General features: G+C 38.7%; 1 protein-coding gene across 6 annotated transcripts in view; it reads left to right on the top strand.

Moving 5' to 3' along the window:
- Positions 1–18,467, top strand: part of LOC107217481 — a 135,096-nt gene that overhangs the window by 26,323 nt on the left and 90,306 nt on the right. For 4 of the 6 annotated variants that reach the window (XM_046734645.1, XM_046734644.1, XM_046734643.1 and 1 more), the window contains exon 3: positions 2,037–2,117. In XM_046734645.1, the coding sequence (XP_046590601.1) occupies positions 2,037–2,117 (81 nt within the window). Of the gene's footprint in view, positions 1–2,036; positions 2,118–10,849; positions 11,539–18,467 lie in introns of those variants that run through there. The other 2 variants (XM_046734646.1, XM_046734648.1) reach the window with 2 other exon arrangements.

Below are 18,467 nucleotides of genomic sequence, written 5' to 3'. Positions count from 1 at the left end.
TTGACTGTAATCATTTAATTGTCGGTCTGATTTTTTATACGAATATCAGATATTTGGGAACTCTTCCCAGTTGCTATGCTATTGGTTGGTTATCTTGGCTCTTTGTTATACAATGCAGCAGTTCCGTTTCATTCAAACGGGAAAATCTAATCTGAAGTTTAAAACGCCTCTGTACAAACGTGACGTAAATATCGCATCTAGGAATCACAGAACGATTAACGTACTTGCGTCACGTGACATCATGTTTTCCCATATACCTATATGGGGAAAGAAAAATTTTTGGCAATACTGAAATCGCCGGAAAAGTAGGACAACAACAAATTCTTCCAACACCTGCCGATAGTTTCACTCTATATAAGTTACAAAAATTGAATTAAAATACGCGAAAATTGTAATGATCTGCACAAATTATAGAAAATATAATTTATTTTATTAAAATAATCCATCGGAATCGTAACAAAAAAATTAACTAAAAAATTGAGATGGAAAATCCGTGTATGGCATGAACTAATTCGGTTCTGAAGGCCCTTAAACGGTTAGATCGTTGATCACATCGATCGAATGACTTGGAAGTTGGAATTGAATTTTTCTTGAAACCCATAATGCATCAGAGAAATTGAAAACGATGAGATTCACAAATATCATTAAATAATATTAGGTTATTTGGATGCCAAAATCCAATAATTTTTATAATCGATAGAGGCCAGTCACGATTTTTCATTTGACGAGAATAGACGATATTTTCTCTTGACGTCTTCGGATATAGCATATACATGTACCGTCCAATGCCACGCTATAATTATAACGAATACCGTGGCTGAAAATAGAACTGGATTTAACCAGAGAACAATTTTTCACTCTATTAATCAAAGGGAATCCCATCGGACCTCTCCTAATCACAGAATTGTGATTATCGTTGGGGAAAATCGTTCAAACCCTCAGAAAAGTTACAACATGTACTCGCTGTTACACAATTTTACCCACCCTCATTTATCCGATAAAACTTGCACATTGTCCTTGATTTAAAACCCTGAAAGAAATGACGCACCGCCACACCCTTTTGCCACTCCCTTGTCTCATGTTGAACTCTCATCTACACGGCGTTTGATTATAAATATCTGACCTATAAACCAATCGATACCGGCTGTATTATACCTGCGTATAACACCCCTTTGTTAGGTCGTTATTTCAGGATTTGACTTTTAATTTCCGGCTCTCGTTTTTCACGCTCCAAATTCGGTGTAACAGCTTGTCTGGTAACGAGAATTATGTCTGAAACTCAACATACGTAGGTCAACGTATCAACGAATCTTCCAAGTTTTTTTCAGTTTTGCAGATTTTCGATTTCGTCTCATTTCCGTTTTCACCGTTATGTGTCTCTACCTGGTAATAAATTCGGATCATTCGACTCACTAATTACAATCACACCTCGCCTCGAGTGCCTATCTATTAATTAACTGCGTACAGTCACCCTCGAAAATAGGTCAGACACGGTGCACTTGCGTAAAGTGTAAAAGGTGTTCGTACCATTAATCCGAGGTTCGTAGCAACTGTGCAAACTCATTGCGATCACGATTAGTAGGGACAAAAACGCACGAAAATTTATCATTCACAGATTATCCAGCTCTACTCACGCGCTACTCCAGTCAGCGTTAACTTCACTTCCAAACTGGACCGTTTGGAATTTCTAGGCAATTTAAAAATATCTCTCTTCAGCATAGGTATAACACCGAGGTTAGACCGCAGCGAGCATCGCCTTTGGATTCGGTTTTATATACGCCCATTTTTTTGTTACATCATTCAGTTTCTCACATCTATAATAATAATATGTTATCTTTCAAATGATCGTTAAAATTTGTTTGAAATGTTTTTTTTTTTCTCTACAATTTATTTTTTTCGAAAAACGGTTAGACATCTTTACGAATTTTGGTATTATTTCAGTACAGTTTCAGCGACTATAAAATCACTCTGTAATTGGCTAGTCCTGACTTGTGCACAGCGAATGATCTGAGTTCAATCCAAATTTGTTTTTCCAGGTTGGCGGAACTGTCGAAAAACCCTGTAAGAAGCGGATACCAGTAATTCCAATCCAACGTTCAGCAGCCTGCTTAATTCCGGTAAATTGACTACAAATAATTTAAACATTCTTTTTTCCCTGTATGATTTGTTTTTAAACCACAATTCTTACTTATTTCTTTGCGAGCTTGAGAAAATAGAGTTTCATGATTGATAATTTAAACATTATGAAGCAATTTAAGCACCGGGAGTTTAATCGCCGATATGAAGATCAGATTTGTGTTTAATTTATTTATTCTTAGTCTCGAGATTGCTGTTTCTTTGGCTTTCATATTTTGATTTACAGTCGCGCGCTGCGGTGGAAAATCTCAGCTTTTTTCCATTGGCACGATTCCCGGTATGACGTACTACATGCTTCATGATATTCTACATTGGTTTTTTTTTTTTTTTTGTTTTCCATCGATGATGATAAAAGATTTACAATTTTCATTACATTCGCATGAAGAGCATGATTTAGCGGTTCTTTTGATATTCTAAATAATCCACACGTGAACTCTTAGACAAGCAGCGATCAATTTTCTTTTAAACTCGTCGGGTGTGAGGTATAAGTACTATGATCCTCAAAAAGTATTAGTGTATTATTTATTTATTTATTTTACTATTTCTAAATTGTGGAATCGGTACAAATGAAATCCCAGAACATGCAGGCATAAAAAGATCACAAAGAAAGGGTGAACCTGCTGGTTCTGCGAAGAAAAAATAAAACATACATATGCACAGGTAGGAGTACAACACTTTTTTCCTATGACGTAATTGCGAGAAAAAAAATGTCGCATTTTCAGTCGAATTATTTGCTTTTACCTGTTGCCAAACCCCGATATGTATCCTCCTAGAGTCATTGCCTATGAGTTCCTCTAGAGAATTGCTGCATGAATTTTTCTTCATCCATCGGAAATAAATAAATCGTAGGGAACTCTCGCAATTTCAGCCACTTAAATTCCTCGCACAGGCTCTGAAACAACGCGCCATATCAATTCTAGCGGTGGTTTTCAATCTTTTTCGCAATTTACGTGATTCAGACTGGAAAGACTTCCTGTTCTTCGTATATGTATACGTGTAGAGCGAGACTGTTAGGGCAGTTACCGCACGTGCTCTACAAGAAGAACCGAGGAATGCCTGCATGCGGTGCTGTAAGGTTATTCCAATGAATTACCGCTGGTTTCTCGATACCCAACCCGTCGCAGCGTGATTATGTACGACTTTCGTATATTTCTCGTACATACCTCAAACGTTATCCACGAGTGTCGTTAGTATTGCAAATTAATTTTTCTCTGTTTAAAAAAATGTTTCTTAATATTCCACCGTTTTTACGAACCTTGTAACGATAGCCGGATGGCTTCGTTTCTTGTTTTTTTTATTGCGAAGAAAACAGAAAAAACTGTGTTTTATTTATACGTGTATCGTGTAGATATACTAGAGCGTGATGTTGTACCTCTACTGACAATGAGTGTGCATAGAGTGTCCTAATTTTGAAGAAGTGACGAGTTCGCTGCAGTTACTCTTGGATACGATTCAAATTCAAAATAATACACGAATTACGCAATCGCTTGAATCAAGAGGAGCTTCTCTATCAGTTGAAATGAAGGCAAAAAAATGCAATTCGCAGTTGAAGAAGAAACGATGAACATTTGTGCGTGAACGTTGTTATTTGCGTAATCGGCTGGAAAGCTCTCGATTTTCTTTTCTATACTTCAGAAGACATCCGCGTACTTTGTTTTTCTTTCCTAAACGTGATTGGAAAAAAAAAACAGGTATTTTTGGATCAAGCAACATTTTCTTTATCCAGTACCTGTTCTATTTTAAAATTTGATCTCCAATCCGGTCATCAACGATGGACAATTCACGAGTGTGAAAGTCATAATTAATGAAGCCGTATAAGATCGACAATCAAGAATGTAACGCGTACAAATAATTGAAACGAACAACGGTTATTATAATGATTCACAAATTCAACCGTTAATTAAGATTTAATTGGATTGTATAATCGGCGATTAATGCTGAAACCATCAACGGATCTATAGTCGATTACTGCAACTCACGCCTGAAAGTATTATATCAAAGTTAGGTGCTTTCCATTTCAATCAGAGCGTGTTCCCGGATAGGATTTCTCCTTGCTCGCTAGCTGACTATTTACAGATTTGAGCCAACCGCGAGAAATGTTGAAAGACGTTCGAAATAATCGCAGTATAAAAGTTATGACAAAGAAGGTCGTTTGAATGCGCAGATATTTTGAACTTGAACAGAAATACTCTAGAGTCGTTACGCTTACAAAAGAGTTCGAATAAAATGGGTTTAGGCTTCTCATCGAACGTGTAAAGTTTTTATATCGCGTTATATTCGATTAAATATATCGACATGAAATGAAAACTTTGTCGGTTGTATTTCTGTGCTTACAAATGATTTAATTCGCATGAGGGTGACGAAAGGTGTTGGACAAAAATTAAATTATCCAAACCGAAGTTTGAAAAGTTTTAACTAAAGTGAATAAACTTGAATTTTAATTGAAGAAAGGTTTAGTTAATCACAGAGTAGCAAGTTTTGAACCTGAAATTTGTTGCGAGAAAGTCTAGATTATTGATTGATATTGACAATTTCAAAGTATGACTTATGACGCATTATTGAAAAATGTATATTAATGTTATCAAAAATTAATCTCTAGTGACCTGTGGGTAATTCATAAATGAAAAAAAAAACTGCAAGATATTAAAGTGAGAAGGTAAAGTGATCTCTCTGTAAAGTCATCAATTTTACGAGTACCATGAATTGTTTTATTGCACATTCGCAGTTTTTAATTAGTTTTTTGTCTACGCCAAGGAAATATCGATTCGTTCACGTCAACTTGATAACTTTATTCAGTCCAACTTTAGAAATCATATTTTCGTTTTTGTTCTTGCGTCAGTGTAACTTAATTGTAAATTTTAACGCATCGATACCAACTTGGCGCGAGTCAAATAAGTATAATCGACGATATTGCACAGCTAACAAAGTCAGGTACAGGGAATTATCGATACTTTCTTAACCCGTTCACTTTAAAATGAAAATATTTACTGAAACTACCTTTATTTGAGTTAAAGAAATACTTTTTGGACGATTTTCAACCTGTTTTGAACCTGTTTCAGAGATCATTTCTTTTCCCAATATTTGCGTTTCTCTCGCAACGTGAGAGTAATTTTACAAAATAAATAACGGCGATCGATTTATCAGAAAATTTCGCCCCGATTTCCTATACCTGACAATTGTACAACATGCGGTATATCTCGAGAAAATCGTAAACACCGAAAACGAGATCGTACACTGTACTGTACAAAAAAGCGACAGGGTAAAAAAGTTACGAATTTTGAACGAAGGGAACGAGTATGAACTCACATATGAAACGATACATGATACAAGGTGTTTTTGGAAAGGCTTCGACGAGCTTGCGTATCGTTCAGGTTGAACTCGTCTCGCACAGAAGGCGCGTCGATCGTCGAAGGTGAAGCGATCACGAGTAGGTACGTACAACGTACATACATTGGTAAGAAATGACGAATTATTATAGGTGAAGATACGACCAGACGGTTTACCGATAAGCGTATAATTTGATCAGCCTCCAGTGGCTGGCATGGTAGCCGGGCAGCTCGCGCCCTGGAACGAGGACCACATCTCGAATAATAAGAATCCCGAGAGTCCCTGAACCCCGGCATATCCTCCTCTTCCCTCTACTATTACGCTAACTACATATTGCATCGTCCCTACGTCCGTTCATCCCGACGGTGAACGGCAGCTACCTCTTGTCGAACGATGTTCTTCGTCCTTCTCGTCCTCCTCTTCGTCTTCGTCGCAAACACGCAAATTGACGGAGGGGGTAACGGCCGTTCGTTGATCGCAGGTGTAATCAAAATGCATCGGTGTTGTCCGGTATATGTCTGTACGTGTGTAAAGACACATGTGAATCAGTTTGCCTGCGTCTGTGCCCGCGTTCACGGTGATTACTGGGCTAGCTGGTCTCGGTTAGATTTGCAACACGTGTGCGTTAGGCTCCTTCGAAAAACACGTTTTTTACGCATTTATTTAGGATCCGTCTCGCAATTCATTCTATATCTGTCTCTACGAAGATCGGATTTTTGAAGTTATACTTCTTTAGGCGCGTTAAGAGTGAAATTTTAAGATGCGCGCGCATCACTGTAACACAAAAGTAACAGGTTGAAGCTGCCCGCTAAACCGCTCATAGCTACCAACAAAATAGAAATAGAACCTCTGTTAGTCGCGCATGTTGGCACGCTCGTCGCCTCTGATCACTGTTTTCGTATTTATAATATTTATCCACATGTTTCTAGTTTCTACATTCACCACACGTGTTTTAGTTTCATACAAGTGCGAATTATATATATGTGCTGATAAATTATATTCGGTAGTGATTTAAATTGAATATTTTCATTAATATTATTTACTATTCGTAAATATTAGTGAAAAAAATTGTGCTTATATACTTTTTCAAGTGCTCCAATATAATTGAGGTTAACTATCCGTATGTATTATTATTTATAAATTATTTATTCAATTTCTATTCCAGTTTTCAAGATGGGTAAAACAAATGCGGAAATGTGTAAAAACTATTACAATCGAAAGCAAGCTGCCAAGGAAGCTGAAAAAATTCGGCAAGGCTTTTTTTTTTTTTAACAACCGACATGGCGGGTAAAAAAATTTTACCGATTACAGGGAGTGTAGGAAATTTGAAGACGAAAGTGAGATTCGATAACGCGATAAAAGTGATCGACGTACTTCTTGTGAACGGCGTAAGGCTTGAATATTTGAATATTTCAATTTTTTGAAATGAAAACATGTTCGAGTTGCAGGTAGATCGAAAGCTAGAAAAAATCCTGACCGAAAGTTGGTGAATTAACCCTTGTATGCCTAAATATGACTTGAAAAAACAAAGGGATTTACTTGAATGAAGCACTAAAATTAATGTTTGCAGGATGAATGAAAATTATTTAGTCAGTAACATGACAATGATCATCAACTTATTAATTATTTGAAATTAAGGCGCCCTAACTTTAATGACTTTGAAAAGCTCTAATACTCTTCAAAAGTCTTGAGGCGACTGTACGAGTCTTGTACTTGAAACAACCATGTAACTGCAAATGACCTCACATAAATTCATATCAAAGCTTCGAGTGATTCAAAAATATTGAAAACACTTTGCATATTGCTTGATTCAAGTAAATTCGAAAGGTTTTAAGGTACGATCAAGCCTTCGGATATTTACATATAATATAAGCCATTCTATGACATTATTTTAGAAAAATCCAAATTTTTCGGGTTTCAGCTTATTAATTACTCGAAATGAAACTCTTGTACATAACTTGTGTAATGAAATCTTGTGAAAATTCACGCAACTCGCAGCTGTGAGTCTAGCATTTCTTTGCTTACGTACCGATGTATAACCTCATGAATATATTACACTTACTGTATAATATGATATCGTTGCTACGATCGTCTCATCAAAATTCGAATCGTCGCTCTGAGGATTGGCCACGAATATCCACATCGCGTATTTCTTTTACGTGCAGAACGTATTATACATATATATCGACCGGCAAATACTATTGTTATTATTATCGTTGTTGTTCTTGTTATTATGGCAACACTCACACATCCCGAAGAGTGGGTGTATAATTCAAATTAATTCTGAATGTCGTAGAAAAACATTTAATACACCCTTTATATCGGGCAACAGTTGTCTGTAACAATATTATACTTTCACGCGTCAAGGGATGAAAGTTTTGCATTAGCTGTTACAAGCAGCGCCCTAACATGATAAGCACGACATCGATATGCCGGGTGTATTATTAAATGCAACGAAAAGCAGGCCTGCTCCGAATTTTTGGGAAAAAAAAATTGAATTCATATTTATTATAGAGGTATATATATGGGGCATTCCACGTCAAACCAACGTTTCATCGGCCTGACCCTCTCGGATTTTGATGACCAATGAATTTTTTGGTTCGTTTGTGTCAAAAATAAGACCTGTAATTTTTAAAAATTTTTCCGCTATTTCGTAAAAGAGTGGTGACCCGAAATGTCCTTTTACCGCAAGAAACCATCCTTAAAAATAAATTCCCAAAAGAAAATTTTCCATTGAAAAAAAAAATTAAAAATAGTCAGCATTCTTATCCCGTTTTCTAATCATAACGAAAATATGTGGTTTCGAGTACCTGATTTTACAAAAAAAAAAAAGTGATTGGTTTTGAAAATATCCATTTTCTCGCAAAGGATATTTCGGGTCATCGCACTTTACAAAATAGTGGAAAAATTTCAAAAAATAGAGGTAACGTTTCTGACCCAAACGAAACAAAAATCCATTGGTCATTAAAATCCTAGGGGGTCGGGCCGATGACCCGTTGGTTTGACGTGGAATGCCCCATATACATATCGAGATGTGTCAAACACTGAACATGTATATATGGTATAGTACATAAACATGCCGCATGATGGGAGCCAAAATCTCATGTTTGCAAATTGTATTCAAAGCCACCCCTCGCAGTTTGAATGCGTACAATGTACGTGCAACTGTACATACCCTGGACCGAAGGGGTATTCACTTGTCGAAATTGCAAACCACTTTGGAAAGCACTCACTTCAAAACCGTGTGAAATGACTTAAAATCACTTGAAATCAGTTGAAATCACTTTCAATCACTTTGAATTCACTTTCAAACACATGATATCGCATGAAATCCTTTGAAATTGCTTCAAATCAATTGAAATCATTGAAATCATTGCAATCGATCGTCAGCCAATCCACAAGTTAATAACCCCCTCGCTCTGAACACCTTGAATTTTATATCACTTGAATAAGGTTGGCAAAATAAAATTTTTTAGAGATGAATCGCAAGTCATCACAACATATGATTCACGACAGTTTACCATTGCATATTCCTATATCATTTCTCGTCTTGACTTCTTACACTTGTTTCTCCTGTACCTGCAGTAGTATATTCGCGCAAAAGGAAATTGCCGCCATTCCAAGTGCATCGCGGAGTGAAGTCATGTTGCGTAATACCGTTTTATGAGATATTCGTGCCGGGAAAAGTAGCTATGAATTTTTATGTATTTATTCCTCGCTTTAAGTGGCTCGAAGCAATGACCTTACCTTATTTTCACAGAACAGTCTTCGTCGCTGCATGAAAGAACGCGCGCAGTTTCATCTCGAGTACCCATAAAGTATGAAAAACCGTAACGGACTCAATCTTAGCCGTTTATTTTGCTTGTTTCGTACTCCGAAGAATGAGTTTCAAATTTTTAACTTACGTGTAAAAAACAATTACTTCACAACTGTTTCGAATCGTTTACTGTACGCAAAAAGGGGTTAAACATTGCAATACGAATCATACGTTTTCTATCGATGTATTAATCTCAGTTTATAATCCAATTCAAAGTCAGAATAACGTTAAGTAACATGACGCCATGAAATTGGCGAAAGTGGGGGTGTTCTACTTCGCGCTCTATGTTACGTCTAAAATGGCATTTATTCAATTTTGTGAAAAAAGTCTCAAATCGAATAAGCGTCATCTTAAACGTAACGTACAACGCTCGTGTCACGGCAGAAATTCGCAAATTATTTTTTCCCCAAACAACCTAACGTTGTACATAAATATACAATCATCGATAAATCCGATTGTTCATCTCGCAATATTCGACGCTTGGTACAAACTTTTCCTATACGAATAAAAATGACGCAAAAAGTCACTCGACTCATGATTTCCAATCATTCAACCGGGTTGTCAGAAGTGTGTTTGAGTTGGAAGAAAGATTCTCTCAAAAAATAAGCGCCATCTCAAACCTAACACACAACGCTCATCTTTGAACAGAATCCTCCTCTCAACCCAAACAAACTTTTCCGAAGCTACCACGACGGAAATCGGCAAATTATATTTCCTCGCAACACCCTAATATTCAACCTATGATGTAATTCGCGCATAAAACGTACGCGTCGCGCAACGCTCCGAGTAAACAGGTATAAACAAATTCCTCCGTCAAGGGGTGAACGCGTTTCGTCAGGGCGCCAACTCCCTTTTCACCCCCCCACCCTTTGCGCGACCGGCTCACCCTTCACCCTTCCTCGATAGGAGGACCCTGCTCGGTTCATCCGTTTATTCGTCGAGGTCCTGTGCGGCATGTCAGAGCCTAGTCGCCAGGACGCCTTCGCTCCGTTGTTGCGTCGCGTCGCGTTGTGTTACGTCGTTGTCGCACTACGTGTATACCACACACCTTCCCAACTCGCCGGCCGCTCTCTGATTCGCCATCCGTTCGGGGCTTCGGCACTTCAGTCCGCACCGGGTTCCCGAACGGACTGCCGCGTCGCGCAGCACGCAGCCTTCTCTCGCTGATTTCTTGATACCTACGAGACCTACACGTTTTTTCCTACCATTTGACGTACAATTTACCTAACCCGCCCTGCGTCCTTGTCGAGACATTGCATACCTCTGCACCCTGCACCTTTGCTCCTACCTCGGTTTATCGTTGTGATCACGGTTGTCGTTCGAAACGATTTGACGAAGAAAAAAAGTAGATATGATAAAAAATTTTAAATCTTCTCGATGTTGTTATTCCTCGTGTGATATTAGTATATACTACAGTATCGATGTGAAGAGAATATACGTACTCCGCAATCTTACAAGACAGTAATTGTTATTAAATTATTATCAGGGCGGTTGTAACTATGCCATATACGCGTACGTGTATATAATGCGTATATACAGTTTCGTAATTGTATAACAAGGTAGTTAATTAATATTGTACTTGCAACTAGTTGTAGACGCATATTTGTTGTTATTTTTGATTTTTGTTCCGTTCTTCAGCCTCTCGATTCGGCGAAACGACCTTACTGCAATAATTCGTTAAATCGCGAAATTTTCGACGACCGAGCCGTCGAAAGATTGACGAAAGTTTATCGAAAATAATATCTGAGCGCGTTGTGCCTGCGACGGTCGGAGGTTAAATTGCTCGGTTAATGCCATGCATGCGTGGATCGAGCGGCGATACGCGGCGTTGTAGGGCAGAATTTCAAACTCGCGCTTCCCGAATCAATAGCGCTCGATGAGGAGCCGAGAATCCCGGACGCCGTCCGTCCGTCTCGTCTGCCACCTTTTGCCTCCATGCAGTTGCATCCTGAGTGTGCGTCGTGCACTTTATACTCGCGTTATGTCCCCACGTAACGTCTTGTCGCTCGAATTTCTCGCCTCGCGATCACGTATTTTCGTTTACGTTTGTAGAGGAGACCGGAAGCTCGTGCAGCTCTTGCCGATTCATCGTCGTGAAAAAATTCGAAAACTGTAAAGACAGTCGGATGTGAAAATTATCGACTTGCGGCTATAACCCAAAGTGCAGTTAATTACACCGATCGCTCTTCCCATGGATTCTTTGGAAATTATTAGTTTACCTGCAGGACTACCGATTCGGCTGCCCGCAACGATGTTCGGTAAGCATAACGTAACGCTTTTATTTTTCTATTAACTTGTGTAATTCAACGTTGTATATCACCTGGCCGTCTCCAACGAAAACTAGGATAATGAGATAGAAATAAAGAAAGAAGCGTTACGAATCGTTCATCTTTATGTCTGTCGCCTACGCGGTGTTGTATTATCATTATCATTATCATTATTATTAGGTACAATACACCAACTTGCGGATGATAAAAGCCGTTAGAAAGCCTGCATCGACCACGCGCTGATTATACGCTTCGCAGATTGCAATTTCTTGCCGTTTTTTCACCTTACCTTCCTGCCTCGGCTCGTCTCAATTGAATTCTCCGATTCGCAATACAACGCGACTGTGATCTAACAATAAGTGAGATAAGTGCGCTTGTTTCTATTTCCCCGTTAGCACGTAACACTTTATTCCTCGGATGCGTAATAAATACGTATGATTCTCCGATTCCTATTTCCACCTCGGATTACCTACTTGTGTGAAAAATCACGTTTTCTTAGTTTACCCCCCCCCCCCTTGACGTATGAATCGTGCAAATTACAATTTACAGTGTCTGTATCGCCGTTTCGTCCGGTTTATGTACAAGTTTTCCGTATTTCAGTTGCTTTGCCCGGTCATTTGTATTGAATATTCTATTTAATCTTGTCGAGATATGCAGTGCGCGGTAGATATTGATATTGTATTATACAAACATACGTCATGCGACGGAAAGAAAATCCCACGTAAACAAGGCGTGTTCTAAGACTTGTAGAGGATATTGTAGGCACAATTATTGTCATGCTTGACGAACTTTATTGATTTCCTCACGCGGTTGTGGGCTGCAGTTGCTTGATCCGTGCGCCAAGTTGTCGCTACAAACTAGCCGCATTTTTCATAAAAATTAACCCGATAACGTTGAAGAAGAATTGTATAAAAATTTTGCAATTACGATTGGACTGTCAAAAGTGGTCTTGACAATCGTAACAAACAAAAGATTTCCATTCAACGGAGCTATCCGATCGGCCTGAAGATTTTACAGTTCACGAGCAACGGAATTATCTTGAAAATTAGTTATGGAATTCTTCTGTAACGACAGGTCAGATATAAATGGATGCTAAGCTTCCGCGAGGCGATGTGACGAAAATTCCAACAGTCGCTTTAAAGATGATTATTTGTTGGTGATGTATGCTGGGGAATTTTCGCATCGATCGCAAAGCGATCGGTTGAGAAAAATTCCGCATGTCCGGTAGAAGAATTTCTATTTATTTATTGCAAGGGTTTAATGTGTAATTTCACAGAAGAAAGAATTGCGAGTTAACTTGTAAACAAGCTTCCGTATTTAAGGTCCGTTTATTTTTACAGAAACTTGCATTGTTCTTACTAGATTCGTCTGTAAAAATTGCCACTCCGAAATATTTTTTGTTTCCAAGTTTGCAAAGCACATTTTTTCACACCATTTTACGCACCGAAGTTAAAAAAATAACGTCAGCTGTTTACCATTCTTTAATGCATAGCTGATTATACGTATCTGTAAAATTATTTTTGAAAAACGAATTACCTATTACCATTGTGAAGCGCAATTTCAGAAGCAATTTAAACCGCGGCGAATGCTGGAAATAAAAAATCACAATAACGAATGCATAACGATTTTAATGCCTACTCAGCTGCTCATTATACTTGTATAACAGCTTGTCGTCAGTCAATCGTCACGGGTATTTTCTTCGCAGACTCCTTCGCAGTCCTTGACTTTGTGCACGATACATGAAATTGATGAAATACATGCATCACGTACGTCGAGCTGTACCTTCCGCGGTAAACAACGCCGGACATTGCAGAGCCGGTGGTTTGTAGAAAAAAAACTAATCTTGTTACGCCAATTCCTATTTATTCTCATTTAATTCCATCCAACGTAATTAATTACAATCCGCGTGATTTGTTAACATTGATTCTGCGTTGTAGAACTTGATCGTAAAAATAATTATTAGAATGATTTTCCTGCTTCTCGCTTCTTTGCCTCAAATCTCTTTCGTCTTGTGATAATAAAACAATTACAATCGCGAACAAGTAAAAGTTTTTTAGTTTCATAAGAGAGCAGTGCCGATGACCGAGGAAAAGATCTTTCGATTATCTAAAATCTTACCCAAGTATCTTCTTTCGAAATATGCTACCGTTTCCCGCAATCCTATAAATGAACGTGTACCGCAGATACAAGTTTCCTCTTTGAATATACGTTAACATTCAATTGCGATGCAGGAAACTCACTGCGCGATAGATTTATAAATATATACTAGTTGACAATATGACTATAATTAAATACATTCGACGTGTGTTTGAACACGTCGCCACAGAGCTATTGATGCTTACAGAGCCGCCACATTCTGACTGCATTGATCGTTTCTCTATACCTTCATTCATTTAGTCGATTCGTCCCGAGCTAGGATGCAGGTGGAAAAATATCTGAATCGTTGAAAATTTACTTATATCCTTACAATTTGCCACTGATTCATGTCTAAAGAAAAGAATTCCTTTACGGGATATCCTTTAACATATGTTGGAAACGATTTTTTGATGTTAACAAAAAATTCGCACGCAATTTCAACACCGCGTGTATGTATATATGGGTGCAGACAAATCCATATACAGCTTGCGAATCACATACAATACCTGCGGTATAAAGACACGGAAGTACAAAACACGACAACATAATCCCATTGTCGAAGGAGTATTTGCGAATTCCTTTCTTCTTTTTTACACCATTGGCTTTATATGACATGATTGATAATTGAGCATATCAATCTATCAATCGTTCCTCCTACGGAATTGATTATATATTTTGTAAAATGCGTGTGTGTATAAACACGGATTATTTACTGTATTTGTTACATGTTTGTCGCAGCCTACGCGCGATTGCATGGCGTAGTGAAAGGTGTACATAAGCCTGACGGGTAACAAACGAAAAAACAAACAAAAAACCGGATTGATAAAGAAAAAAGAAAAAAGGATATAAAAATGCCATTATGAATGAAGAGATAACAAAGAATTTTTATCGAACACGCCGTTACGAATACATCACGAGCATTCGCTATCCGAAAATAAGAGAGTTCTTTGCGTTTGTATTGGCGTAGGCGGAATTAACCTGACTACGTGCGCCAATTCATTTTACTTTCGCAAAGGCGAGTGGCACACACCCGTACGATAAAAACTAGCGGAGAAAAATAAGAGAAGAAATTAAGGAGAGGGAGGCGATTTAGCGCAGAATATTGTTGCATGCGCTATGGATATGGCTTTTAAGTCTCGATTTCACAAGTAAACAAATAAAAATTACCTATCGAAGTGAAACTATAGAGCTGCTGACTTGTAGATTTTCAGAACAAAAATTATACGGATCTCACACGACAAAAATCTCTAGCACGATGGGTTTTGTTTCGTGTTTTTTCCATCCTGAGTTCGAAATCGCAATGTCTGTATGAACATTTCAATTACGGCGTTGAAGAAACTAATTTAAGTATTATATAATTACGAATTCGTCATGAAAAGAAAAGAATTTACATCTATAGTTCAGTCGAGGCTTTGTTTCGATATATTGTATAAAACATTGTTTTGAATTAAATCATAAGAAATAACGAGAGTTGAAGAATGAGTCGAACGACCATGTTATGAATTAACATATACCGATCAGCGATCGCAGAGTAGCGATCGAATGAGGAACGCAATCGTGGTGATACTCTTAGACCATTAGAGTCCTCATTGGGTATGATTTATGTAATGAATTATTGACCATCGTGCATTATTCGAGGGGTCTCGAACTGCCGAATTACTATCATCTTAGTTCTCTTGTCGTTGGTCTAGAAATCGACAGTTCGGAACGGGATGAATCGAAACGCTGAAAACTTGGTCTTCCAAAAAATAGATTATATCGTGTACGAAAATGCATCCATCGCTGACCAGATTACTAATTTACTTGGCGAAGAAGAACGACCTTCGTATAATGTAACTCAAAAAACATTCTTGCTTCCGCATTTTCTGGAAGTTACTTATGTCGAAGCTATTACAAAACACTAAGAGCAAAGTGGAAAACCTTGTGAGTTTATCTATCCTCGCTAAGGGATTTTCTGTACAATCTACGGTGCTGTGTGTCGTGTGTCTCTGTGTATTGGAATATGCGCAGAGGTGTAGGTATTTGCGTGGATACGATGAGACGGAGTCCAGTGCTCTGCACACAATGGCTGGCTGTGGCCAGTTTGTGTACCCAGTATAGATGCTGCTGCAATTTGTCGTGCAATTAAGTACAGATAGGGCGAGCAGCATCAACGATACATCATCATTGTCGATAGGTCGGTGCAGGCATTGTGCCGAGAAAAGGAGGAGTGAAGTGAGACTCGAGCTCTGGAGAATAGTCCCACGTACGGGTCTATAATTTATATTTCAATTTCAATTTCAATTTCAATTTCAATTCCAATTCCAATATAGGTACTTTCAATTACGCTCGCTGAGCGATCATACTCCGACCTGCACGCCTCGGCTTTAAGGGTCTAATGCGGTCTTGTAATTGTTGAATAATGCGATACGCGAGGTTTTACGACGGGGAATTAATTTGTGAAATTTTCTGACGTCGAACTTGATACCGTTTTCGGCATCGTTCTCAATTAGGGGATCCGCATTGAAAATATTCGCTAAAGCCCCAAAGGAGCAGAGACGGCAAAGCTTGCATACAAGGCTGTACAATCAGCTACGTTGAATTTCTTTCTGCATTACAATCATGTACAACGTTGTAATACACACGTGGTTGGTGTATTCCCATTTTACATCGCAGTCGACTTCATGCGTCCGTTAAAGGTATTCCTGTAAAAATACACGACAGACAAGCGCGATCCTCTGCGCCACACGTCGTGTGGGTGTATTTTAATTATCGATACACGTAGCGAAGCGATTCGAAACTGGTTTCCTCGGACAATGGAACAAACGGAAGGTCCCGTGTAGATATAGGTACTGACAAACGCCTATGATTCAGTGCGCGACCTCAGGTATCTATGTATAGACGATTCTTTTTCCAATCGTACACCTTGTAATCGAATACGTGTTACGCACGGGTCATTCGATTATTCACGGAGATGGAGTGTCATTTTTTGGCACCGAAGAATTTAACGCCAAAAGATAAGCATTGGCACAGTTTTCCATACGTCGTTTCCGGGTGGGTACGTTCTCGTAGAAGACGCACGTTGTAACCAACCAACCGATCGATCGATGGAATTCTAATTCTAATTCAAAGAGGACTTCAACAAGGATGATAATCAAAACGGGATGGAATTACATTATTTGGCACGTGACGTGATCCATCGAAATCAAGTTGAAAACTCTCTTGCGGAATAATGATGTTCGAGTTTTTTTGCACATGGTTTGAACGGTCTTCTTGTTCGGAACACCTCTCGTACGGCGGTCGTATTTCACCGTGAATGCTGAACATCCCCGATTATACGTATAAGTATATGTATATGCCGATATGTACACGGGTAAGATCGGAAGGTGACAGAGTACATGAGAGAAGCAACAGTGCACCATGGCCGTAATCACCTACGCGAAACTAATTGGACTTTTTTCCTTGGGGAAAATATGAAGAAGCGAAGAAAATTGCCTTGCGCCGTGTTTCTTCTTACACCCGCATTTAACTTCTTGTATCTGCGGTGAATGTATCGACCCGGAACGCTGATGTTCCAAGGTGTACACGTATAATGCTGCATGCCGCATGCATGCGTTACCGATACATTTACCATCGCTACGCTGTGCACCGTACGAAGACGAATGCATATCATGCAAAAGGACGGAGGATAAGACGAAACGATCGGAGGACTCAGTCGATCCTCAACGTCTTAACGCACCTTCTATTATTCCTCTCCTCATCTTCGTTCTTCTTCTTATCCTTATCCTTATTCGTCTTCTTCCTTGTCCACCTATCTTTCTCTCCTACAATAATCCGTATCAGCTTCTGAGGTATAGCTTACGCAGCGACTTCAAAAAATCATGGTATAAGTATTGTTTATAACCATTGTACACTTCGTTGTCCTCGCAAACGACTACCTTATACCTCAATGGATTTTATGCGCGCAGTCATTAAAAATCTTTAATAAATCAGTTCACTCAATTACCCTCACTCAGGATCGGTGATCACGATTAACCGTCGTCACGATGGAGTTTCAATAATTATTTCAACACACCGTTTCTCTTCTGTTGCTGCAGGCTTCGATCGCATCGGTAACAAAAAAAAAAAATACACTTATAGGAATTGAAGCCGCTTTCATCGTTTTAATTGCATTACCAATTTACAAATATAGTATACGAGATTTGACAAGAATATCGTTCTTTCGAAGACCTGTTGCGAATGGACTCTGTAAGGACTTTGACAACGACGCATCACGATCTCCAATTCAGTTCACGCGAGGAAAGAAATTATCATTTTCATTTCTTTCATACAGCGTATGATGTTTCAGAGTATTAAAAATATTCGGAATTTCGTTGTTTAAGAATGTTTGCCAGTGACGAAATTAGTGAATTTCTATTTTCTACGTGAAATCTCGTACGATTTAGCGCATTGCAAAAAGTCAAATACAAAAGTACGAAACCTTGTGAATAAATTTCAAATCACGTGTAAATTTTAGGGTAAAAACGAAAAATAGCCGATCAAGCAACGACGTTTAACACACTAATCATCAATACCAATTACATCCAACACCTGTACTCCTACTCAATATCTAATTACAATAGTAGTATAGAAGTACCGCGTGTACCTTGCGCCCAGTGAATGCCCACATGCAGGAAGCGTCGAGGTGTACTTCAATACTCGTTTGAGGCGCGGCGTTACTTGAGCGGAAGTATTTTTAAATTGACGGATGGTTACGTGTGTTACGTGCTTACGCTCTCGCACCATACTTCTTGCGTACGCACGTT

This window comes from Neodiprion lecontei, chromosome 3, assembly GCF_021901455.1.
Source record: "Neodiprion lecontei isolate iyNeoLeco1 chromosome 3, iyNeoLeco1.1, whole genome shotgun sequence".
Classification (NCBI taxonomy): Eukaryota; Metazoa; Arthropoda; class Insecta; order Hymenoptera; family Diprionidae; genus Neodiprion; species Neodiprion lecontei.
This window is presented reverse-complemented; position numbering and strand designations above follow the sequence as displayed.